Source organism: Salminus brasiliensis, chromosome 7 (assembly GCF_030463535.1).
Source record: "Salminus brasiliensis chromosome 7, fSalBra1.hap2, whole genome shotgun sequence".
Classification (NCBI taxonomy): domain Eukaryota; kingdom Metazoa; phylum Chordata; class Actinopteri; order Characiformes; family Bryconidae; genus Salminus; species Salminus brasiliensis.
In genome coordinates, this window is record NC_132884.1 from 11,937,430 (window position 1) to 11,964,702 (window position 27,273).

At 39.7% G+C, this 27,273-nt stretch overlaps 3 protein-coding genes across 4 annotated transcripts; 1 reads left to right on the top strand and 2 right to left on the bottom strand.

Annotated features, from left to right (window-relative positions):
• Nucleotides 1-4,833: 4,833 nt before the first annotated feature.
• map3k20b (mitogen-activated protein kinase kinase kinase 20b) lies at nt 4,834-15,332 on the top strand. Of its 2 annotated transcripts, XM_072683918.1 has the most exons (13): nt 4,834-4,939; nt 5,236-5,379; nt 5,761-5,957; nt 6,388-6,475; nt 9,774-9,875; nt 9,975-10,040; nt 12,048-12,076; nt 12,183-12,320; nt 12,654-12,740; nt 13,201-13,275; nt 13,583-13,689; nt 14,324-14,465; nt 14,868-15,332. In XM_072683918.1, exons 3-13 carry the CDS (start codon nt 5,799-5,801, stop codon nt 15,207-15,209), a joined length of 1,335 nt encoding a protein of 444 aa, XP_072540019.1. In that variant the 5' UTR covers nt 4,834-4,939; nt 5,236-5,379; nt 5,761-5,798; the 3' UTR covers nt 15,210-15,332. The 2 variants fall into 2 exon arrangements, with proteins under 2 accessions (XP_072540019.1, XP_072540018.1); XM_072683917.1 differs by lacking the exon at nt 5,236-5,379.
• Nucleotides 15,333-16,335: 1,003 nt separating this feature from the next.
• On the bottom strand, nt 16,336-19,720 carry LOC140559991 (tubulin alpha-1A chain-like). The gene is made up of 4 exons (XM_072683915.1): nt 19,621-19,720; nt 18,139-18,361; nt 17,794-17,942; nt 16,336-17,412 (listed from the first exon to the last, which is right to left on the bottom strand). The coding sequence occupies exons 1-4, from the start codon at nt 19,621-19,623 to the stop codon at nt 16,432-16,434; spliced, it is 1,356 nt and encodes a 451-aa protein (XP_072540016.1). The 5' UTR covers nt 19,624-19,720; the 3' UTR covers nt 16,336-16,431.
• Nucleotides 19,721-23,075: 3,355 nt separating this feature from the next.
• On the bottom strand, nt 23,076-25,860 carry LOC140559992 (tubulin alpha-1A chain-like). Its single transcript, XM_072683916.1, has 4 exons — nt 25,843-25,860; nt 24,471-24,693; nt 24,187-24,335; nt 23,076-24,056 (listed from the first exon to the last, which is right to left on the bottom strand). The coding sequence occupies exons 1-4, from the start codon at nt 25,843-25,845 to the stop codon at nt 23,076-23,078; spliced, it is 1,356 nt and encodes a 451-aa protein (XP_072540017.1). The 5' UTR covers nt 25,846-25,860.
• Nucleotides 25,861-27,273: the final 1,413 nt, after the last annotated feature.

Here is a 27,273-nt window from a genome sequence, read left to right on the forward strand (position 1 = left end):
TGTAATTCTGGAATTATTTTGAATTCATGAAGAATGATCTAGCATTAATTTCATTTCTCGAGAACATGCACCTGAAAATGTATTGCCCAAAATCCTAAATTTACTGGAAAGATGCCACCTAGTCAGGTAGAGCAAGGTGTGGAGTGTGATGACACACAAAATGAAATTACATACAAGAACCTACTTTTCAAAAAGCATGAAAGCATTTGCATGAAAATATGAAAATTACCTTTTCTAAAATATATTGTCGCGGTCATACAAAAATGACAATTTTACAGAAGATGGAAAAACCTTAATTTATAATAATGTGGTGTCAATTTATTTTAATTATTTAGTTATTTGTTTTCATTCGGTCAAGAAAAAAAACATTTTTGGGTAATTTCTCTTAGTGAATTAATCTTAAAATGTATATTAAAAGTAAAGGACAGATTTTCCAGGCTTCCAAATTATAATTATTATCTGAAGTTATTTATGGTTCCATATCCGACTTTGTGGTTTAAATGACATAAGAAAAAAAAAAAATTCCCAAAGACGACCTGGCATTATGCCAACTGGCATGTCCTGCAACACAACACTGCTCACCTCTTGCTTCAGTTGTGAATGGGGTTGATGGGCAGTTGGGGTTGGTTGATAGATTGGTAGGGAATAGGGCTGGGGAGACTGTATCTGTTGGGCCTGGATGAAGCAGGTTCAACTGATATAGCGTGAGTGGTAATAAAAGTTTGCCTGCATAACTGTAGATTAAACGAATATTGAATTTTAAATTAATATATTCAGTAAGTAATGGACACACAGTATACAGTATTTGCAGAATTACATGTCCAGTATACGTATAGTTTCTACATGTACAACCTAGATCAATAAACATCTCAACAAACAGCTACTTTGGTGTTTTTATTTATATTCCACAACAATAAGTTATATATATATATTTTTTAATTATTCAATTTAATGATAGACCACTGAGTGTAAATAAGATACAAGATATTTTTTTAATAACGTGAACTAGCATGATGCCAAATTTGTCAGTTGTCATAGTTGTGTTAATTTCATGGATGGCATGTGGTATATTGCATTCGCAACTCTGATACATCCTGAACATGTGATTAATACTTTTGGATCCTTTTGGATCTCAGTTTTTATAAGAAAGAACTCGCAGCCACTGAGGACTAAATAGATGGAGGTCATGTTTGGCGTTCGGCTCAGTGTTACTCAGATTACATATGACCTGATCCAAAGGGCACTTTACTGTATGATATAGGATGAAAACACAGCACAGTTATGCATGTGCCATAGCAGGATTTTGGAGTGATGGGTCAAACATCAGTGTAATACATTGAACATAAATTACAGCATATTCACAGCATGTTGTCTTGAAATCTAAATCAGGATAAATACAAACAATATATGACAACAGAAACATGGCTTAAGAAAATAATCATTTATGGTGAACCCCTAACTAGTACAACAAACACTTACCATCCTCAGTGTGCACAAAAACAATCTGTGCCTGTACGGTTTAATAAAGTGCCAAAAAATGTACCAGTGCTGTACAATTCGACTTTGAGGGCTGGCCATTCACTTGGGCGTGTGCAGTGCTGGTCACTAATAAACAGGCATTAGGACTACAGACAGTCTCTCCTAGGAAAGCAGCTTACCTTAAATTGAATCACACATTAGGTTTAATTCATTAATCAAACACTGTTAGTGCGCTAAGCAGACAGAAAAAACAGAAGATTACCAGAGTAGTTTTACCAGACTGTTAAATTCAGTACAATGTGATTTCACTTAATAGGAGATAGAAGTACGGGAACACTACTGTAGGTGGGAATTATCAAAGGCAATAAGGTAAGATGCAAGTGATGAGTGATGAAGTGTGAGCGGGAAAGCAAACAGTTTTTGACCATGTCAGAGTGGCAGCGTTGCAGGCAGCATTTGTAAAAGAAGAAACTTTCCAAAGAAAATCTTCACCCCTTAAGATCTACTGTCTGAGCTGTACTAAGGTGAGCATAAATACAATGTGGAAATAAATGGATCATGGCACTCCAAAAAGGTCCTGGACATCGCTTTTACTGTTAACTCAGAACACACATTCTCCCCATTTGTCCCTCAGTAGCTTGAACAGATTTATACTGTATATACAGAAGAGGAGACATTAAAAAACAATAACCTTGTACCTTCTACCGTATCCTTCTCCCCCATCTTTCCCCTCTTATCTTCACGTTTTACCTTGCTCAATTTTCTTTCTATTTTTCTCGCCTTTCTCTTTGTTAAGGAAAAAAAAAACAATGTATGCTACTTTTCCTCTTCATTTTTGTGACATTCAAAATAATTTTAGCCACAATGTTTTCCTTGACGGACATTGAATCAATATTAGTGTAAAACTTAGAATGGGTGAGAGTGTCTCTGTCTCTTTTAGGCTAGTTCACCTCAGTCTTGGGCATTTCTTTTGATATGCATCCAGGATAAATTCCCTGAAAGTGGAAGGAAGGCAGGAAAATTGATGGAACCTCAAAGTTTGAGTTACCTTAAACTTCCAAACAAATTCATGGTGACCTGGGGGGGCACAAGGACTGTAGGCTTGAACTGTCATCTGAATGAAATGGGACATGTGGATGTGCATGTACATGTGCATTTCACGGTTTGTAGATTTGGCCTGTTCATTGGATTCTTGTGTTTATTTGGTAAGCTTTGCTTGTTTGGTTTCTGTTTGTTGTATTTTGTTTTCTTGCATAAAAATATCCTGTGAGTATGTCCGCCTCTGTCTCTTGACAAACCGTGACAATAAGTTAAATGCAACTAATGACCATGGAATCGTTCCTAATTTAAAAATACAATGCACTGTCCCTTACTGAATCAGTATGAGATGGTGTGTATTTTTTGTTTGATCACACAGCTGTTGTCTTGCAATGTCATAACCAAAGCCCAGAGTATTAAAGACAATTTGAGTGCCGTGGCTGGGAAAGATAAAACATAGAGGGGTAAGCAGAAACAGTTTTTTATGTAAATTTTGGTCTGGGAGCAGGGTTGCTGCAGGAGGTGGAAATATAGTGCAGGCTAGTCGATTTCCAAGAGTTGCAGGATGTTTTCCAGGGAGAGAAGGGAGACAAGGACTGTAGGCTTGAACTGTCACTATCTGAATGAAATGGGACATGTGGATGTGCATGTACATGTGCATTTCACGGTTTGTAGATTTGGCCTGGTAGAACAGGAGTGCCTGGCTATCAAGTGGGAACTGGATTCACTGAGATACTATTTCCTGGGGAGACATTTAATGTTTGAGATAAATCACCTGGGCACTGCAGTGGCTGGGAAAGCTGCAAAAACTTGTCTGCAAGTATGGAGCATTTTGCACTCAGAGATTGAGAGTTGCAGACTCAGTGATTGAGAGTAAGCCAGGAAAAGGCCTGAAGGTCAAGGAGTTTAGATATGCAATGGTTTGAGGGTTGGCTGGCTGGTGGTACAGACTCAATTACACTGCTTTAGCTTGGAAGCACTTTAGTTTGATTTATTGAATGTGATTGTTGATTTGGTTGTCCTTTTTTTCAAAGCTTTCATATTTTTTATTTAATTTGTTTTCATCTACGTTCACCTGTGTCACTGGAAAATAAATCACTATTGTTGCATCGCAGTTTCCTGATCTTGAGTCATTTTTATCCAACTCTAACACCCGTTCACACAAATATCCTTATAGACAAATGTTTTGAATGTGATTTGTCTTAAAGGGCTATGTTGCACTACTTTTAAGGTTGCTAGATTATGCCCCAGATCCAATTCAAACACCACTCCTCACAAATGTGGTGGACTCCCTGCTGATGCCAGCTTGACCCCCTAACAGGTCCAACAGTGGTCCTTTATTCATAATAACGAATCTGGCAGTAACTCCTCTGCAAGCTCCTTCTATATCACATTGTCTTGAAAAAAAAAACTATACAAATGAATCCATCATTATCACCAAGGTCAAACACAGCTCTGACCTTCTGCTTCACTGGCTGATGATATTATACTTGCATTACCTGACTTTCTATTATACCTGGTTTATATAGATTCATATTCTGATATATCATTTGATTAATACTTAAGTAATATTACCAGGACAGCTTTCTACATCTTCCTAACTTTGCCAAGCTAAGAAATAATCTATGCATTAGCAGGCTAACTGCCTTTACGTCAAGGCTAGACTTTTGCAATTCAATACTGTCAGGATGTTCCAGCAAGTAAACTAGTTAAAAATAATATCAGAACTGCACTTGCTTGTTTATCTTTTGGTAATTAAGGGAGGAGGGGGGGTTGTGGACATAGGGAATTGTGTCCGGCCTGACACTTATGAAAGTTTGACTACCAGGGTCTGGCGCGGCCCTTAAAGCTCACTTTCCAGCTACTACTATCTGCCTCGGACTAGCAGCCCACACTCCATGACTGACTACATTGAAGTTTACACGGACTCTAACTATAATAATATATATAATAATTGGAATTCTTTTTTCTGCCTTAAAACGAATTGTGCAGACCAAACCTTAAAACTTGGTCAGTAGGTAAATTGTATTTTTCCCTGATTCCTTGGCTCAAGAAACAAGCTAATTTGCAGGTTGGATCATTAAGCTCCTATCAATCCTAATGACACTGGTGACAAAACATTCAGAAGACAATAATCAGCAATATAATAAGTGTTCGTTAATTAAACAGAAAAGCCTGTTTACAGGATATATAGCAAACATAACTGTAATGTTGTTTGGGTCCTTTCTGAACTGTTCCATATGTAGCCGTGGAGCGGCGCTGTTGGCTTTTGTTGAGTTTTATGACGCACGGGGCCACAGTCGCGTGTCCTGTTATGGAAGTGCAGTAACACGAGACAAAGAGGCTTTGCATTAGTTTATGACGTAGATTGCCCGCAGCAAGAGACCGTTACTCAGGACCTTACAAAAAACACGACGGCCAGGTATGAACTCATTCTTTTAATAACGTATTTTGTCATATAACAAGTGTTTAACGGTGTTAAGAAACACATGAGAAGAACAGATAATATAAAATACAATTGAAGGGCAAAAAAATGGGTGCGTCTGGATTTAATGTCAATCCCTTAATTTACCTGTGAACAGTATTTAAGACGGGCGGTTTACTAATTTGCAGATTTTCTAAGAACGAAGGTGGCGAAAATATTCCAGATAATAAAACTGCATTTGTTCACAAAACTGCGGGTTATTTATATGTAGTTGTTGTCCTTGCGGCAATTAGGGTAAGCACAAGGTGGAAGATGCGTCTCATCAAGATCAACATTTGAACGTGTCACACAACATTCGATTTTGCTCTGATGTCATAATCCTCTCGGAGACGCCAATCATTTGAAGAATAACATGTTTTGAAGATACTTTATTTATGGTGAGATGTATACTCCACATATCTATTCAATAGGGTGCACAATGATATTGGAATATCATACTGGTACGCACTGGATGTCTTCTTTAAAAATCATCATGAATCATGTTTACATTTGACAACGTGGTCATACTTTACATGTGACCTCCAGCAACTTAAAAAAGACTGAATTGTTTGCACTCACACAGTGGCCTTCTGTGATACAAATGAAAGGCCGGGGCACAGTAATGAATAAAAAGTGCTATTATATGTTGTAAATATACTGCATTAAAGGAAGCAGATGAGTTTTACAATAGTCTAAGGAATTATTAAGATTGTTGGAAGGTAATGGCCCATGTTAGAAGTTAATAATATTAACATCTCATTCTTTCTTTTTTTCTGCAGATAAGGCCATTTTGTGTGTGTGTGCATGTCAGTATGAGATGTCGTCCCTTAGTGCTAGCTTCGTGCAGATACGTTTTGATGACATCCACTTTTATGAGAACTGTGGCGGTGGGAGCTTTGGAAGTGTGTATCGTGCACGCTGGGTCCCGCAGGACAAAGAAGTGGCTGTAAAAAAGTTGCTGAAAATTGATAAGGAGGTAGGACATATAAATGTCAGTGTTTTGTGTAAGTGAAAGGTTTAACTCAAGTATTCCTATATAGAGGCCATTTTGAGTCCTTTTTGCTTATTTGGGCCTTAATGATAATGTTTTCATTATGGAAATGTTTTCTAAAATAATTTTAATTGTTTTGTGTAAATCAGCTCCCTGTGAAGCATGGTTGGGGGGGGGAGTGGGGGTTGGAGGGGTGGTGGTGAGCTTGACTGGTTTGAGATGGTAGCCAAGTGCAGGTCTAGTTTTCCATTACTTTCTCACACTCTCCCTCTCTGTCTGTAGAGCAAACCTGATTTACTCTGTGTGAAATGTAATGTGTATTTAGATGGTCAGCAGCAACTGGACAGCAGTTGATTAATTAAAATAATAATGCACATTTTTCAGTTTAAAATAATACTTTTCCCCTTATGTTTAGGCTGAGATTCTCAGTGTTCTGAGCCACAAAAACATAATTCAATTTTATGGAGCAATTCTTGAAGAACCAAACTATGCCATAGTCACAGGTAACCTACTGAATTCTGCATCTTTCTTGCATAATAGTTCTGCATTCTTTGCACATATGTTTTGCATTTGAGTATTTTTCATGAAATGTTACTGTTGTCTACACAGTGATATTAGAATATTATGACCACCCTTGGTTTGAAATGAACTCGGTCCATTATATCAGCTCCATCATATTGGAGCGCTTTGTAATATGTTCGTAATATGTAATATGTTGGCTTCTTCGTTTTTTTCTTCTTCTTCTATGCTAAAATTTCTCAAAGCATCTCCTACCACAGTTTTTGAGCAAGAACCATGACATTTGGCAGGATTGTAGATCCTACACCCAAATAGTGTGCTTGTGGTTTTTTGGAGTGATCTGACTTATGGATTTTGAACAATCCTCATCCAAAAAAAGTTTTTTCCCCATAGGTGATGAATAGGAGCAATTTTAAACATCTCAATAGGTCACATGTATCGAGATTTATTGAACCTCCAATTTAAGACAACAGTGTAGTGTTATGTGATATGCTTTTTTGTACAATTCCTGTTTATTTTTCCCCAATAGGAATGAATGGCAGAATGTTCAGAAATGATGTCACAATGGGCAGCTCTCCCACACACCAGAACTTCCTCTCACCCCTTCTTTCCTTCGCTCTCCTAGACTGTGTGCGCCACTTAGCAACTTTATAGTAACCAACTAGTACCAACACCATAGCAACCAACTACGCAACACCATAGCAACCACCCATGGCAACATGGCAAACTACTTAGCAACACCATAGCAACCACATAGTTACCACCTAGCAACCACACTCTGCACACCAAATGCATTAAACACATCGCATACAAAACATCACATACAAACAACACACTTAACACACCACACTCCACTCACACTGTACGCCACGTTGAACCTTACTCACTACACTAAATACTCCACACACACCACACTGTACACACCACACTCTAAACTTCACAAACACCATTTAACACGCTTCTTTTCCATGTTTTTTGAGCTAGAACCACAAAACTATACCACCAAAGTGTGCTTGTGCTTTTTGATCTGATCAGATGGTCAGTGTTCAAGCAACGGTCAGTCAAAATCTGTTCCCATAGGATCCTATTCAGTGTTTCCAAACTGTTTGCACAGTATTTTTCAAGGTCACAGAAGCATACAACAAAGACAGGATTTACCACACACACACACACACTACACTCCACTCCACACCACATTCCACACCGAAAACCATACACAGCACCAACCACACCACATTCCACACTTCACACCCTCGATTATACACAGTACACTCCACACTACATTCCACACACGCCACACCATACATAGCACACTCCAGACCACACACTGCCCACCACACATATACACAAGGAACATTCCTGTGTGTGTGATGTGGAGTGCACATTCAGTGTTTCCAAACATTGCCCATCTCACACCATGCACAGCACACTCCACACACACACACACACACACACACTGCTCTACACACAGTGTACACCCCACACCAGGTAACACGGATGATGTTACCCACACACCAGCTGAGAAAACATGCACTGCATCTCCATTGCTCTTAAATACTGTCTGTCATCTTTTGGACACAAGTTTTGGCCCAAAATAGTGCATAAGCTTTTGGGCAAACGTTTTGGCACCCCACATTTTGTCTAAAAGTTTGTAGACATAGGTCTATTAGCCAAACATACTGAACTGCTAAGCAACCACCTAGAATACGATAGCAACTGTTAGCCGATAGGTCTATTAGCCAAACATACTGAATGAGCTATTAAGCACTTAGCTGGGATACTAGAACAACTGCCTAGCAACACCTAAGCAACCACCTAAGAGACCATAGCAACCACTTAACAAAACCTTAGCAACCAACTGGGATACCACAGCAACTGCCAAGGAACACCTTAGCAACAATTTGGAATAGCATAGCAACTGCTAAGCAACCACCTAGAATACGATAGCAACTGCTAAGCAACCACCTAGAATACAATAGCAACCACTTAGCAACAGGTAAACAACCACATTGGATACCAAAGCAACAGCCTATTAACACCTTAGCAACTATCTAAGGTACCACAGATACCATAGCAACCATCTAAGCAACCATCTTTGATACCATTGCAACAATTAAGCAGTCACCTGGAATGGTATAGCCAGCATGTAGCAATTCCACAGCATCCACGCTCATACACTTGGATATGCACTTATACACACATGACCACCACAGAGCAGGTACTAATTGGGTGGTGGGTCATTCTCAGCACCACAGTGTTGTTGTGTTGCGCTGGTATGAGTGGTTTAGACACAGTAGTGCTGCTAGAGATTTCCATCCACTGTCCGCTCTATTAAACACTCCTACCTAGCTGGTCAAGATTGTGGACGCAAAATTAGAGACTCATCTCTGCTGCACAGTTTGTGTTGGCTATCCTCTAGTCCATTACCCACTGATATTGCCATTGTAACAGGATTATGTTGGCTGGATATGTCTGGTTAGTGGACTATTCTTCTTGTCTTCTGTGACATCAGCAGTGAAGTCGATGTCTTTAAAAACTCCAGCAACACTGCTGTGTTTGATTTACTTGTACCAGTGCAATACACACTAATACGCCACTACCATATAATACCTGCTCTGTGGTGGTCCTCTGAGGTCTTGACCATTGAAGACCAGGGTGAAAGGAGACTAACAAAGCATGCAGAGAAACAGATTAGGACAGATTTGGATAAGTGGAGCTAGTATAGTTCATCCCAAACCAGGGTGGTCATAAAATTCTGATGAGAGATTTCCTTACAATATTAAAGTGACAATATCCCTGTCAGTAGTCCATCATTGACGTTCATCCATTTACATCAGTTATCATTCAGTATAAGGCTGCACAATATTGGAAAAAAGTGACATTGCATTTGTCTCCTGTGATATTTTAAATGACATAAATTGTATATTATGCAACCCTACTTGAAAACAAGTGAAATTAATTAACCAAAAAAAATAAAGCTTACGCTGCAGATAATTATAAGGCAGTGTGTTATTGATATGTCTATAGTAACCCTGTAGTCATTCTGTCTGCCTGTATTGTAGTGGCTGTTGTGCCTCATTTGAAAGTTGATCATGGCTGTTTGTTTGGTTTGATCAGCACTTAAGGGCTTTGCCCTGGTGCACATATGCTCTGACTTGCCTGTGGCCTGACCACATACTATGATTTGTCTTGTATTTTGGATAAAAAAATATAATGAATAAAAAATATGTCTTCTCATGCCTACAGTGTGTAAATGTATATATTTATATATGTGTATGTAAGAATATGCCAATGGAGGGTCGCTTTATGAATACCTATCTAGACCAGACAGTGAAGAGATGGACATGGGTCAAGTAATGACTTGGGCATTGGACATTGCTAAAGGTAGGGCTATCTGCAAATGTGTGCAATCTTTTTTCATTGGAATATAATAATGTAATGTAATATAACTTTAGGAATTGACAATTTATTTTCCTTTCTTAGGAATGCATTATTTACATGCAGAAGCTCCAGTAAAGGTCATTCACAGGGATTTGAAATCACGGAATGGCAAGTTATATATCAATTTATATGCAGATGTATAGTTGTGTGCACTCTAAACAGTAAAGCCTTCAAAATGGCTTTGACAGAAATATGTTTTTTGGAATGTATTGTTTAAGGAATTAATTCAATGGATGGAAATATAATTTTCTCAAAAACATCATTTATATCCAGGTGTTTTGGTGCAATTCTTAAAACCCAATTATACAAATGCTATCCAAGATTAAATATCTTGGTCAGAAAAATATGAATCTCTTATTGGCTGGTGTGACCCTCACTCCTCTCTCGTACACCTCTGTTGATCCATCAGGACTTCACAATTGCAATCAAAGCTATTCATCCTCTTTGCAAATTTGGTTTATTTGCAAAAACTACAAACATTTAGCTGTTTGCAATAAACCAATCAAAAATATTCTCCAAATTCAACACAAAATGCATCTTATAATGACTACTGCAGTTTCAGAATTATTCAACTAATCATGGGCTTCATTAGTTGCATCATGTGTTTGGGATGCAACACATCAAATACCTGGACTGGCCAAGGGTTTCTTGATTATGACACTTCATCACTTTAGTCTAAAAAGTTCAAAGAAGTGTTAATTGCCTTGCACAAACACCGACATTGATGCAAAAACATGAACTGAATGCTCATAGAGATACCGTTGGAAGCATAGTTTATAAGTTCAAAGTTAAAGGATTTGGCTATGCTACCTGGATGTTAAAAATGAAACAATCACCAGCTGCCACTAGACCAGGTGGTCAAAAACAAGGGAGACTGCAAAAGACCAGCAGCAAGGTTTGGTGGTAGCAGGCCCTGAGGTTTCAGTTTGCACATGGAGATAAAGAATACTTTATCTGAAACTGAAAACATGCAGCATGTACAGGGCAGAATGGACTTAATCAAGTATCAGGAAATCTTAGGAAGAAATCCACTCATGCCTTCTGTGAGAAAGCTGAAACTTGGGCATGATTAGACCTTTAAATAAGACAATGCTTCCAAGCATATTTCAAAGTCCAATAAGGCTTAGATTCAGAAGACGTCCTAGAAGATTCTGGAGGGGCCTGACTTGAAGTTTGGGATTTAAAGAACATGGTTGCAGAACACAAACCCAAGCATGTTAGCGAACCATTGCCCATGTGGAATGGGCTAGGATCCCCAAGTTGAGCAGTGTTGAGCTATTAAATTGCCATGTTTGATTGGTTTATTGCAAACAGCTAAAAGGTTATGAAATTTAGCTAATAAACCTCATTTTTAATGAGTTGTATAAATTCTATTGCAACTTGTCATGCCGGGTCAGGCGTGGCAGTGAACACAAGGGGAAACACTCGCAGGGTTGGACGATGCAAGACTTTAACCTAAATGTGCAAAACTAGAGAGTAAAAGCAGAACACAAACCAGGCAAAGTACTACTCCTGGGACTGGGAGGTAGCTGAGCGGTATGGGAAAATGAGGAACACAAAACAAAACTAAACACTCTACAGGGTTTGGGCAAGGATACAGGAAGAAACAAAACAATGAAAATAAGATTGCAAAGCAGGGCTTTGGACAAAACCATAAACCAAACAAAGAACCACAAACTGCGAAGCAAGGCTTCGGGCAAAACCAGGGAGATAAAGACCGTGACAAAACAAACCGGATATATCTACCAGGGCAGACAGGGTATCAAGGACAACAGACGTAAGACCAAACAAGCAATGACAAGAGCAACATACTTCCCCCTTTGAGCAGACAGTAAACCACTGTGGTACAGAAGCTGCAATAGCACTAACTCACAACAACAAGAGAGTAAAACGCTATGGCTTATGAACCACCAGTCCCAGGTGTTCGTAGTTGCGCTTAACGAGGGAAGCCGCCCGCAGAGCACATGCGCGACCGACTTCCGGAATCCACGGCTCCTTATTTGGGCTTGGGGCGTGGGAAGACCCAGATAACACAGGCCTAAGACACTTTTATGAACATGAACGTGTTTGTCAGTAAAAACAATAATGACTTTCTGAACTAACTCTTTTTTCCAGTGGTGTTAGCTGCCGACAATGTAATGAAGGTAAGTATTATTTTGCATAGTTCCAACATTTTCACATCTTAGGGTTACATTTGTCATCAGTGTTTTGCTTTTGATGAGTATAAACTACTGTCCCACTTTTCATTAGATCTGTGATTTTGGATCATCTAAGTTCCTGTCTCACACAACAAATATGTCTTTGGTGGGCACATTCCCCTGGATGGCACCAGAGGTGATCCAGAGCCTGCCTGTATCTGAAACTTGTGACACATATTCATATGGTGTGGTAAGTATTTGGGTATTGTCATGCATATTGTCAATTTTATATTGAAGTCATTTTTTTGGGTCATTCTTTCAATATAACTTGTATTATGTATTGGTATGTATGTATTGGTATAAAAGGTCATTCTTCAGGCTCATAGACCAGCTATACAACATAACTTTGTATATGCAAAACACACTGAACAATACATACACAACACTAACAAAGCAGGACAACAAGAGAACATATCATACTATATACATTCAAGAACGTAAGAAATTCCCATACATTTTCTGGTATTTTATATATTTTTTTCAAAGTCCAAACCATTTTCTGCTCCATTTTTGTCTCTTGCAGGTTTTGTGGGAAATGCTGACCAGAGAGGTGCCCTTTAAAGGATTTGAGGGCTTGCAAGTGGCCTGGTTGGTTGTGGAAAAAAATGAGGTAAAGTACTGTGTATCCCACATTTTTCTTGTGGTCTCTGTAACTGAATGGTTAGAAAGAGAAAGCTCACTGCATTGGCAGCATTTGAATGCTTGTTTATGATTCCATTCTTACTTACCACCCCCTTCCTGGTTAGAGAAACAGGATACTAATGAATTTTTTAACGCATTACCCATTACAGTGTCATTATACAATGTTCATATCAGCCCTGTGTCATCATAGTGCTTGGACAGAAATTAACAGCTCATTTTATTGTGATCTAAAAGCAGCACTCACACTAAAGCATTCTGTTTATTTCTAACATAGCATATTTGGCCCTTTCACACATGCAGAATCACCAAATCCCTCCCCTAACCCTATGTTAAAAACCTAGCCCCAGGGGAGAATGTTTTCATTAGTTAAGTTCGTATTAATTGTATGTAATAATGGCCACATGATTTGTTCTGGTTTTGTTTTTCAGAGGCCAACCATTCCAAGCAGTTGTCCTGCCAGTTTTGCGGACTTAATGAGATCATGCTGGGTGGCAGAACCCAAGGTAAGTGTGGTTCAGTATATGTTTTGAAGTTACAAATAGGCACCTTTAATGAGGAATACATGTGCTTGTATAAGTGAATTTTGTAGCTGGTAGAAACTGTAAGTATTTATATAAATGTCATAGAAGAAGAATTACTATCTCTGTGCCTTTTCTTGGTGTGTTTGTGATTAGAATAAAATAAATTCCACAGGATGGAATTGTTTTGTTCGTTCAGTTCTCAGGTTACAATATTACCAGGATCACTAAAACTGTAAACACATCTGATGAATTAATTTACAGTTACAATACAAATGTTCTATTTTCACAGGAGAGGCCTGTGTTTAAACAGATCCTGTTTACTCTAGAGGCCATGTGTAATGACAGTAAGCTTTCTGACCAGTGCAATTCTTTCCTACATAACAAGGCAGAGTGGAGGTATGCCTGCTTGTATGCACACATACACACCCACCCACACTAAAGTTGTACAAGAAGTGTTAAAATAAATATACATTTATTTTTTTACATACAAACAGATACCAAGATGAGACAAACATCAGGAGAGCTGCACATAAACATATTTGCACCCAAAGAAAGAGAGCTATTTTAGAAAAGAAAGTGTCAGAGAGTGAAAGAGTGATTAAGTCAGAGAAAGTTGGTGAAAAATTCTGAGTGCCTGTCAAGAGAATTGCAGAGAAAACCAGTTCCAGCAGCAGGAGGGACAATTTAGAGAGTCTGTGTGAAGAGGGAACTTGGCAGAAACAGACAAGCCTTCAGGGGTAAAATGCACAAGTAGGGGATTTCTGGCTCTGCATTGCATACCTGTTTATAAATAGCTGTACCAAAGGCTTCGTGCCTGAGCAGCCATGCGACTAAGCAGAATGACCCCTGCTGGTTTGATTAGGTAAAACACAGTCGGATATGATAAGAAACATCCAAAGAAGATTTTATCAGTTGTGACTTTCGTATTTGAGTTGAAAGCCTATGACTTGTTTGTAGTACCTCTTAAGCCAGAGAGATTGTGCTGTGTGGAGGGCAGAGTTATACCAGCCTCTCATCATCTGTTCCTAAGGTGTGAGATTGATGCAACTCTGGAGCGGCTGAAGACCCTGGAAAGAGAGCTTACCTGCAAAGAGCAAGAGCTGGATGAGAGAGAAAGGAGACTGCGAGCATGGGAGAACCGACTCGTGGAGAGATCAAAATCATGTAGTCCTGTAAGAATTTCATAATGATCCTATTAGAGAACTTTTTTTATAAGAATGAAATGCATTCTATGCTAAGTTTCCTATCAGCATCTGCCTGTATGGGTTAGCATTGAATTATTGGGAAGTAATAATTAGCTATATTTCTGAATACTTCATAGACTTGATGTTGAAATACTGCATAACGTAAAAAAATTCACACTTCACTGGGCAATTTCATTTTAAATATGAACAAAACCCCACATAAGTACAACTTCTAGTAATTGTACCTGTTGTGGAAATATATAAAAACTGATTGATAATGTGATTATAAATTAAATATTGTCTCAGTATTTAGTATAAAATGAAGATGCTACTATTCTGAAAAAAATGTTATCCACATTTCAATGGTCTGTCTTTTTGTCTCATTCTCAGTTCTTCTCTCATACCTCTCCGATGACTGTGAGTGCTGAGTCTTTCTATGAGTCACGCTCTGAGGAGAGCAACAGCTCTAAGATGAGCTGTCAAATCTCCTCCTCCTGCAGTAATGGTGATCTGTGCGGGGCTGACCTGCAGGCAATCATGCGTGGTTTCGGAGGATTGTTTGATTTGGATGTGGGCATGCCTGGGAGTAGCCCCATGCGGCAGTCAGGCATGCAGGTGAACATGCAATCCAAGCAAAACTCCTCCAAGTCCTGCAGCATACGTGAGGGTCACAAACTTAATATGGCCATTACCATTGATCCCTTTGGATGGTCTGATGACGACAGCAACTAGAGGCTCTTGTGAAGGATGTGGTCATCGTCAGAAATGAAAAGGAACAAGCCAGTTGGTCAAAAAATCATGGCCAAATATCATTAAAAAAAGCTTTAATAGTGGCATTAAATCATTTTTACACAAGTTTGATGCTACGGTTGTGGTCAAAAGCTTACACACATTCATCATGGACATAAACACCATGACTAAGTGATTCATGAAAATGTTTTAATGTGTTTTTTTTTTGTGTAGATTATCCAATCTATTTTGTTTAATGTACCAGCGCAACTAGCCCTAAAACAGCCCCAGAGCAAGATACTTCAATTAATATTCTTGGGGTGAATGACTTGCTTGCAATCCTGCAAACATACCTCAGGCTATTGTGTCCAAACAATTAAATTTGATCCATATACACATAAAGTTTCTCTAAAAGCCCTTTCTTAGTTTGTATATTCAGCTGCAAACTTAAGTTGAGCTTGAAATTGGTTCCAGCACCTTCTGGTTCAGGGCAGATCTTAGTCATGGTAGCTCTTGGGTTTAATCCTGACCATCCAAACAAATTTTTGCTCAGTTGAGAGTGACTAAGTTGCACTGGCTCTGTATGTGGTAGAACTACTGGTATCATTTGTAATAAGCCCAACCAGAGTATTATAATCAGAGATGTAACAAACCATTTGTCATGTAAAACCATCCATTTGTGTCAACACCAATAATTGCTGCAGCAGCAGCAGCTAAATAGTTGATAGTATGACTTAATTTACGAATTGTGTTCCCTCCCCCTCTTTTGGTTAAATAAATAAAAACTACAGGGATTTATTTTTCTGGGATAAGCTTTGAGGATGTTTATTATCCAAGAAACACAAAGGCTCATCAGCCATTAACATGATGGCAGGGACAAAATTGACAAACCACTGTTTTTGGCCCAGCCTCCAGCATCTGAGATCGGTTGGATGTAAGGATGGAGAGACCCATTTTGCATGAGTCGTAAGTTTTTAAATACTGTTGGAAAGACTAGTCTTCTCAGAAATAAAATGTGGTTATGCACAGGGACTGCACATACAATAAGGATACAAATTTTTTTTTTTTTTTTTTTTTTTTTTTTTTTTTAAAGTTGGTGCAATGCATATAAGAGGCAATAATTCACACATTCAGCTTCTTCAGAACATTTATTAGGAATATTTTGTGTTTTAAGCAGAGTAGTTTGTTTCACAAACTAGACCCCACCCCACCCCCATTAGCCATCTTAGTACTCTTCTCCCTCTTCCTCCCCCTCATCCCCAACGCTGTCAGTGCCAACCTCTTCATAATCCTTCTCCAAGGCAGCCATGTCTTCTCTGGCTTCTGAGAATTCCCCCTCCTCCATGCCTTCTCCAACATACCAATGGACAAAGGCTCTCTTGGCATACATCAGATCAAACTTGTGGTCCAGACGGGCCCATGCCTCAGCAATGGCTGTGGTGTTGCTCAGCATGCAAACTGCCCTCTGCACCTTGGCTAGGTCTCCTCCAGGAACAACAGTGGGAGGCTGATAGTTGATGCCCACTTTGAAGCCAGTAGGGCACCAGTCCACAAACTGGATGGTACGTTTGGTCTTAATTGTAGCAATGGCAGAGTTAACATCTTTGGGCACAACATCACCACGGTAGAGGAGACAGCATGCCATGTATTTTCCATGGCGCGGATCACACTTAACCATCTGATTGGCCGGTTCAAAGCAGGCATTGGTGATGTCAGCAACAGAGAGTTGCTCATGGTATGCTTTTTCAGCAGATATCACAGGAGCGTAAGTAGCCAGAGGAAAGTGAATGCGTGGGTAGGGCACCAGGTTGGTCTGGAATTCTGTCAGATCTACATTAAGGGCTCCATCAAAGCGCAGGGAGGCTGTGATGGAGGAGACGATCTGACCAATGAGCCTGTTGAGGTTGGTGTAGGTGGGACGCTCAATATCAAGGTTCCTACGGCATATGTCATAGATGGCCTCATTATCCACCATGAAGGCACAATCAGAGTGCTCCAGGGTTGTGTGGGTGGTCAGAATGGAGTTGTAAGGTTCCACCACAGCTGTGGAGACCTGAGGGGCTGGGTACACAGCAAATTCTAGCTTTGACTTCTTGCCATAATCAACAGATAGACGCTCCATCAGCAGGGAGGTAAAGCCAGAGCCAGTACCTCCACCAAAACTGTGGAAAATCAGGAAACCTTGAAGCCCAGTGCACTGGTCAGCCTGGAAAAAAAGGGGACAAACATGCAATAATCACATTCATTCCGAAGCATCTAGCTCCAGTCCTGAAAGTGTTCACACCACAGTTGAATAATTGTCCTGCTTTAGTAAGGAGTTCAAACTTAGTAAGCAAGTCACTTTGATCTAGGACAAAAATTACGGCATGTGTTAAACTGGGGAGAAAAAAAAAAACAAAACTTGTATGCAAGTCAGGCATTTTTCATGTTTAGGCAATGAACATTTACCCTCCATTTTCCAAGACGACCGATTACATTTGTAAGTGAGGAAGTACACTCATCAGTAAACAGTCCTAGAAAATCCAAACACTGCCTTCGTGTGCATGTGTCCCAATTGTCACAATGTTAGAGTCAAACTCTGTCTCACCAGTTTACGGGTCCTATCCAGCACCAAATCAATGATCTCTTTGCCAATAGTGTAGTGACCACGCGCATAATTATTGGCAGCGTCTTCCTTCCCTGTGATTAGCTGCTCCGGGTGGAAGAGCTGGCGGTAGGTTCCTGTCCTTACTTCATCTACAAAGGGGGGGCAGCCCACAATCTTAAGTCATTGACAATTATTGCACCAGACCAAAAATATTGTACACATTTGTAGAGCCGATCTGTTTTACAATAATGTAAAAATAGTTTAGTTTACACTTTGCCAGAATTAAATGCACAATGAGAGTCTGACAATTTAAATATTCATATAAATAATTAAAATAATATTTACCAATGACTGTAGGCTCAAGGTCCACAAAGACAGCTCTGGGAACATGCTTTCCAGCTCCAGTCTCACTAAAGAAAGTGTTGAAAGAGTCATCCCCTCCACCAATGGTTTTGTCACTAGGCATCTGACCATCTGGTTGAATCCCATGCTCCAAGCAATACAACTCCCAGCATGCATTCCCCATCTGGGCTCCAGCTTGACCAACATGCATAGAAATACACTCACGCTGGTGGGAGAAAAAAAAACACAAAAAACAAGTCAGCAGCATAAATTCAATCATAAGTGCAAGAAAGTCTGAAAGAAAAGAGCCTAGCTGCCATCAGACATTTCGTCATAACAGAAAATGAGCGGGGAGAGCTTGCTCCGCCCCTTTGCTCACAAAGAGAAAATTTCAGAATACAAGTCCTGTGTTTCAGAGGAGATGAATCAAGAACTCACTTACCCTTCTACTGTTTGCAGCATTGCTGGTGCTACATGTGCTAGTTTGGCGTTTAGAAGCTTGTAAAATACTTGTCTTCAAACAACTACATTTGGGGTTTCTTATTTGCACATTCACGGTCAGACGAAAGAGAGTTGTTGAGGGTCAGTACCCAGACCCCCGCCCGCACTTCCCGCCTCATTCAGACAGACAAAATGGAGGGTGGAGCATAGCATAAAAAAACCCGACACACCTAACCAAGACGGAGTTTTGCAAAAACACAAGGAAATCTCAACACCGCACCACTGGCAGAAACACTAGCTAAAAAGCCTGGTATGCTTTCGCTCGTTAACCGTTGTCGCTTTTCACACAGTAGATGGCTACACTTAGCCATCAGTATAATCTTAGGTCGCGAAACGTACTAATGTGGTTCAAATTCTACAAACTAATGAGGGTTGGAGGTCGCTGGAATTATGGAATTAATGTAAACTACATCAAATACTTCTGTCGCAAACGCAAGCCAACCGTTAATCTCATTAAATGCAGTCAGTCACTCAGTAGTTAATATCGGCCCAATAACCAACCGTACGTTTGTCAAGCAAAATGGCGTTCTGGTAATGTCGTGCAGCCAGACCTAGCTAATGCGAGTGATGTAAATCTTAATCCCTTTTTTTACTTAGATGAATTTGATCCGTCCTTCGCTGCATTACCGTAGACAGTTACTCTGCATTTTTTTTGCTCGTAAAAAACGGTTCTGACATTTCTCGGTATTCACGCTAATCAAGCTAAAATCGTTTCTACTGTTAGATAGCTAGTTATCGAATACAACATACACATCTTTTGGACTTATTCTAATAACAATCATTTATCCATTTTTAAACTAGGACGTTTTATAGCTAGCTAGGTAACTAGCTAACCTGTATGACGACGGCACTATCATCTAATGTCCTAGCTAACAATATCAAATGTTCGTGGGCAAACATAGTAACAATACTTTAAACATTAACCATTCATGTAATTTCTTGCTTATAAACTGCTTAAATGATTCTCCTGAACAAAACACTCACCATTGTTGCAAAAATTCCCTCTGGGCCGACGTCGAGGATTCGGAGAACGAGGACAGTGTGGCTGTGGCTAGGACGACCAGAGTTTATATAGAGTGACGCTGCGCCGGTGTTACACCGAAATTTGTGAGCGCCGAATTATGTGATTATAGAGGGCGTTGTCCGGGTGCCGCGACATTTGTTAACATCACTTATGCAGTCTTCCGTTGTTACTCAGACGCGCATTAGCTTATCATTCGAGCGTTTTCGTCGCAGTTTTATTGTACAAAACAAACATTGTACAATGCCTCTCTGTGTTATTTCTGTTGTGATGATCATGTCTGAGATTCCTGTTTTTTATTTATGAAAAACTACCAATATAACTCAATTTAATTCCACTGCACACATGTGTGGAATTAAAAGACTACAATAAATGTCTGTAAATGGTTGTCGTCGGTTCTTGAAGGAAGCATAGCAAAAAAAAAGCTAAAGTCCGTCAGAGTTACTTACGTACTACCTCTACGGTGTCAGAATTCGGCGGTCACAGATTTCGGTGTAACACCGTTTCGGTCACTGGCGTGAGGCGGGGTGAAATACAGAGGGTAATTATCATTTTTCTTTGGCGGGAACGACAGTTAGAAAACAGTAGGCGGGGTCTTTATTTGAACGACACATTTGTGTGTGTGTGTGTGTGTGTGTGTGTGTGTGTGTGTGTGTGTGTGTGAGAGAGTGAGAGAGACAAAGAGATAATAAGGACATAAACATGCAATTTTGAGTCATTTAGTTTATATTTTAAGTATTTTGAGGTTATTTTTAAACTAATCTTTTTTTAGGTGGTGGTGCCTATCCTGGATCATAACTAAATGACAGTTGTACCTGTCTGCTAGGAAATAATAATAATGAGAGTGATAGTCTTTTTACTTCAGATTGTAGGTAAAAAAGACCAGATGTAATACATTTGATACATTAATATTCTGGAATATAATTGTTAGAGATGTACACTATGTATTTGTTATTGTTAATGTTCAACCAGCAAAGTCAAGTTATAAGAAGAAACTGGATATGAAACAAATGTAAATCGTGGATTGACAAAATGCAAATCTGAAATCTGAAATAATACTTTGCTTTTGTTTTAATTTGTTGTAAACATTTGTTGTAAACATGTCAGCGCTAAGTTCTATACTTCAAAGCATGTAGTAACAGCTGTCACGTTTTCACAGGTATATGAGATGCTAGGCTGATGCAGAGTTATGCGCAACATGTTTGAGTTCATAGAAAAAAAAATAGATAAGCTAGTCCAGTCAATCTGATGCATGTTTTATATTGTGTTTTGTAGAGATAACTTGATACACATATTAAATCCTGCTGCTAAATGTTTGCCATCGTTTAAGTCATTTACCATCAAATTGTTTTGGACATCATTATTGTGATTGTAAGAGAACATAGGTAGCTGGCATATATTAGACCATTCAAAATGAGTGTTAGGGCTTTTGTAGCAAAGTCTGCCAAAATCTGGCTGTCTGAATTTGCATCCATGTGAGAGAAAATATGCCCCTTTCTAACATTACTTTCATATTTTCAACTTAGCAAATGGTTATCTTACTCCTTTGTCTCTATGGAGATTACCCTTCGTCTGCTGGCCTGAAGTGGTCAGGTCCCTTCTATGTATATGGTAATTCAAATTAACCCTCAAAAGGTGACAACAATCAAGTGGTCATACCGATGACCTTTGTTGTGTGATGACCATTAACCCCCCTCACCTTCATCCCCCTCCTACTCCTCCTTAAACTCCCCTTCTTCACCCTCAACCTTCACCTTCATCTCTCACATACCCCTCCTTAAATTCATATTCTTTATCATCCTTTCCCATCCCACAGTTCCCAATGTATATAAGGTCCTCTTGAAATATCCCTAACCAGACTGGATTTGTTTAGACTGGATTCGATTAGACTGGATTAGTTCAGACTGGATCAGATCAGACTAGGCTGGGTTGGACTGGCCTGGAATGGAGTAGACATGGTCGGACTAGACTAGACTGACCACGAATGATCGAGTTGTACTCATACATCTCTGTGTGTATCAATAAACTCATCAACACTGAAGATCCAGTCTCCTGCCTCCTGTATGCCAGATTTCTAACACATGGCAGGGCAGCCATTAAGGAATTTTCAGAAGTAGCTGAAAGGTCAGTGGGTAAGAAGGGTAGGCAATAGATAAGAAGGACACAGGTTGGTTGTGGAAAGACAGCATGTACAGCTGGAGCATGGTGTGGAAGTATAGTAAATACATTGATTTCTCCCATTACTTCAGAAAAGGAGCATACACAGCATTAAGGCCAGGGCGACCAGACTGAGGAAAAGCTTCTTCCGGGATGTTCTGAGACTCTTAAATGCTGTATTTCACTGACCAATATACTGCTAATGTGTAGTTATTTTGTAGTTAATTTGAAAAATGTTCTGCACTTTAATACTGACAGTTCTACAAACTGTGCTGTACAAGTTTGTGATAAAGTGTGTGATAAATCAGGGCAATAAACTAATGAGACTGAATCAGAATTCAGGGAAATGGTGACAAAGGGAAGTGCCTACCTAAAGAGCTAACATGTCTATGTGGGGCCTGTATTGGTAGCTCAACTGGAAACTAGAAAGTTATGGATGCCAACCAGGGTTAGGGATGGGACCAAGAGAGGTTGTACACTGAATACTAAATACTACGATTTGGCTCATTTGGGAAGGCCAACTGGATCCCAATAAAACACATTGGGAACCCCCCTAGCCCACATTCTACCCATGCGAGCCCCACATGAGCATGTTTGCTGGGCAATGACCCCTGTGAGGAATTTGTGAGTTAGTGGGTAAATGGGATGGGTCATGTTATCTTTTAAATGTAATACAATTTTTACATAGTTCCTATTGTTTCACAGGCTCAAAAGTAATTGGAGAAATAACAAGCGTAACAAGGACATTTGTCCTGAGAATATTTGTGATGCTGTGAATCGGAAATTCTTTCATTATTACAACAAATGTTTTATTCATTATGAAGTGGCATCTCTTGTGTGAGTGTTACAAATAGATCGGGTCTAGAACTGCCTTCTGAAGTAAGACTGAAATTAACTTTAAACCAAGAGGGCAAATCAAGGTAAGCTTCATTTAAAGTGGAGTCTAAATTGATACAACTACATTCTACAGTCCTGGGCAAGAATCCCAGGTTGGTATGAATCTCCGCCTAGGATGTTCTACACATGCACTGTGGAGAGTATTCTGACGGGCTGTATCACCGCCTGGTACTATGTATGGCCAGTTAAACAGGGTCACATGAGTGTATAACACGATGATGCAAAAGTACATGCAACACATTTTCAAGAAACAAAATTGCATTAATGAAAATATTTTATTGACATGCAAATACTACATCTGTGTAAATAGCTTTAACACATAAGAGAAATTAAGGCTTAATTAAGAAAAAATTAAGAAGTTGTGTTAATACTCCTCTCCCTCCTCCTCCCCCTCAACCCCAATGCTGTCAGTGCCAACCTCTTCATAATCCTTCTCCAAGGCAGCCATGTCTTCTCTGGCTTCTGAGAATTCCCCCTCCTCCATGCCTTCTCCAACATACCAATGGACAAAGGCTCTCTTGGCATACATCAGATCAAACTTGTGGTCCAGACGGGCCCATGCCTCAGCAATGGCTGTGGTGTTGCTCAGCATGCAAACTGCCCTCTGCACCTTGGCTAGGTCTCCTCCAGGAACAACAGTGGGAGGCTGATAGTTGATGCCCACTTTGAAGCCAGTAGGGCACCAGTCCACAAACTGGATGGTACGTTTGGTCTTAATTGTAGCAATGGCAGAGTTAACATCTTTGGGCACAACATCACCACGGTAGAGGAGACAGCATGCCATGTATTTTCCATGGCGCGGATCACACTTAACCATCTGATTGGCCGGTTCAAAGCAGGCATTGGTGATGTCAGCAACAGAGAGTTGCTCATGGTATGCTTTTTCAGCAGATATCACAGGAGCGTAAGTAGCCAGAGGAAAGTGAATGCGTGGGTAGGGCACCAGGTTGGTCTGGAATTCTGTCAGATCTACATTAAGGGCTCCATCAAAGCGCAGGGAGGCTGTGATGGAGGAGACGATCTGACCAATGAGCCTGTTGAGGTTGGTGTAGGTGGGACGCTCAATATCAAGGTTCCTACGGCATATGTCATAGATGGCCTCATTATCCACCATGAAGGCACAATCAGAGTGCTCCAGGGTTGTGTGGGTGGTCAGAATGGAGTTGTAAGGTTCCACCACAGCTGTGGAAACCTGAGGAGCAGGATAAATGGCAAACTCTAATTTAGACTTCTTTCCATAATCAACTGACAGGCGCTCCATCAGCAGAGAGGTGAAGCCAGAACCTGTGCCTCCACCAAAACTGTGGAAAATCAGGAAGCCCTGAAGCCCAGTGCACTGGTCAGCCTAGTTAGAGAGTTGAGAATAAAGTGAATGTGTTTATTTGCCAGGCAAATGTTTACACAAGCTAAACAACCTACAACCTGTGTCATAAATGAATGTATTATATATTGTATTATGATGTATTATATCTCACCAGTTTGCGGGTCCTGTCCAACACTAGGTCAATTATCTCCTTTCCAATGGTGTAGTGACCACGGGCATAATTGTTGGCAGCATCTTCCTTCCCTGTAATTAGCTGCTCTGGGTGAAAGAGCTGGCGGTAAGTACCTGTGCGGACCTCATCTAGAGAAAGACAGCAGTACTTCAATTTTAATCTTCCTTGGTTCTAACTATTACACCAACATGCTCTTAGTACAGACAATAAATTATATGTGAAGAAATTATGATAATATATGGTAATATAATATGGTAATATACCGATTACAGTGGGTTCTAGGTCCACAAAGACAGCTCTAGGAACATGCTTGCCAGCCCCAGTTTCACTGAAGAAAGTGTTAAAAGAGTCATCTCCTCCACCAATGGTTTTGTCACTAGGCATCTGACCATCAGGCTGGATACCATGCTCCAGGCAATACAACTCCCAGCATGCATTGCCCATCTGCACACCTGCCTGGCCAACGTGGACTGAGATACACTCACGCTGAACATTAAAAAGCATGTGAAGATTAAAAAGCATGTGTTGAAATAATGTATGAACTGTTTACATGAGAGATGTTTATATGCCTAAAAGTTTGTAGAGACCTGGTTGCCTAAGGATTTTCTTTTTGTCTGGTAGAGAGTATTCAGGGGCATTGCACTAGGCAAACCATCACCAGGAGCCCCTTAAAAATGCTAATTAGATTCTACACAAATTAAACCCCAAGAAACTAATATGATAAAAATCTGAATAATCAGAATCCTCCCCAAAAATAAAACATCTGATAATGGAGGTAAATTTAATGACAGGAAATGCTCTTCTTTCTCAATTGTACATGAAATAAATTTTGATAAGAGTCAAGAAAGAAAAGTTTTGCAGGTTTGCAAGTACCAGTTGCTGTAGCCACCTGTAGACTAGTGTAGTGTAGACTAGATCTAGTGTAGACTAGATGTTTCCATTTACACATCTACTGTTGCTCCATAAATGAAAAATGAAAGTTTGATGAGTCAGGTTGATGACACTACGTTTAAGTGAATCTGAATAAATATGTTTTAAATGTGTTTCCAGGGGACCCCTTTCTTCTGTTTTGCATATGGCCACGAAAACATTTAATCCATCTTTGCTAACAGCGTCTTTATTTTTGGGAAGGCTGTGTACTAGATATTGGAACATTGCTGTGAGAATGTGAATGCACTCAGTAATAAGAACATTAGTGAAAGCCTGAAACTATTTTTAGTAATGACTAGTCCTGGAATGCAAATGGGCCTTCAACTCATCACAAATATATTAAGAGATTGTGCTCTGTCACTCCAGAGCCACAGTTCCATTGCACTACAGGTTAATGCTGGGGGCCTTTATAACACCTATGTGCTTGTCATTAGGCATGGTGACCTTAGGCTCATGTGTGGCTGCTACAGAGCATTCCATTTTATTAGCAATACTTTTCTAAGGATTACATGAGCTGTGTACGTAACAAGAATGGCTGCACCATTTTAAATAGTAAAGTTATTCTTTATACATTTTTATATCTTATAAATAGTTACTCTTACTTCCTTCCCTTTCAAATCAAATCAAATAAAGATTTCTATAAACACTACTTATGCCAGTACTTAAAGTCAAAATGCCATTAAATTTCTGAGCAAAATATCTTACCATTTTGATTTTCTGGCCCCGTTTGAAGAAGAGATCTTGTGTTTAGGTTTCTGTGGTGATGATATTGTTATATATAGGACACGATGATGCCGTGGAAACAAGCTTTGTTGTTGGCAACAAAGGGGTCAAGCCTGTTTGTGAGAATTGATTTAGAGGTTAGCCAGTCAAACAAGTCTGGAGGGTTCTGAATAAATATACACCTCATCAGAGCCCCTCCTCTTCAGTAGAACACCTAACACAGAGTAATATTTAACACTCATTAGTAAATATTAGCCCCTTATTACTTTTGTATTTTTCGGTTACAAACTGATTCACTCTTGTAATTCTGCTTGTTGAGATATTCCTTACATTATTATAAGTGAATTCTGTTCTTTGTCTCCCCATGTTTTTCACCTACCTAATTCTATCCATTACCATGCATGCAAAATCTCCTATCCGTTTTGTCCAGTTACATGTATCCTAAGTTACACAATGACATTGGATACCAGTGATTGTTATGGTGACCCTTCCCTTGCTAGCTTAGTGCATTTGCTCGCTCTCTTTGTCTCTCTACCTCCCTCTTTGTCTCTTTGTTAAGCTGGTATTTGCAGCAGGCTGGTAAAGAGAATTTGAGCAGAGACTGTCTGTGTCTTGCTGTGTATTTATTTTAACTGCAGGGGTAATAATTGTGGCTTGATTTTGGTGTGGTTTGACTTTGGTGAGTAATGTTGCCATCTAGTGGACAGATGTACGAAATATCACTTCACTGAAATATCAATCCCTTGTAATCTCAGTTATTTGGATCGTGGCAGAATTACAATAAGGAATCAGTTTGTAATGGTTACAGTGTTTAACGGTTGCACGCATGCTTGTGAAATTACTGTACTCTTTGTGTGACTGCATGCACAATGACCCCTGTGAACCCATACTGTTAAAATTTGGTACAAATATCATTACACCCCTAATGGCTTCGACACACTACACGACTTGTAGAGTCGTCAGGCTGCTGTACTGTTCAAACTACACAACTCGATCGCTTGTAATCGTGAATGTCGTGAAAGTCGTTGTGGTTTGTACATTACACGACTGTTCAATGACAGCAGGTCACACATTACACGACCGCTCCAGGAAAAATCGCAGATGAGTCTGTGAGGCTCTCGTTTTGTCACGAAAACACACGCTAGCAGTGACGGACGCGATACCGTGCGTAAGAATGGTTTATTTATTCCGTAAAACATGGATGCGAATGTCCGCAAGAAGCAATCGGTTTAATTAGTTTGTGTGCTAAAAAAAAGAGTAAAGAATATAGGTCAAGGAGTGGATTGTGAAGCGAGGTCAGCAGGGATTGTCTGTTCAGTTGGAAGTTACATTTTTGCAATTAAATAGGTATTATGGTTGAGTGTATGCCGATGTGTTCCGATAGAAACTTAACCTGCACGACACACACATGAT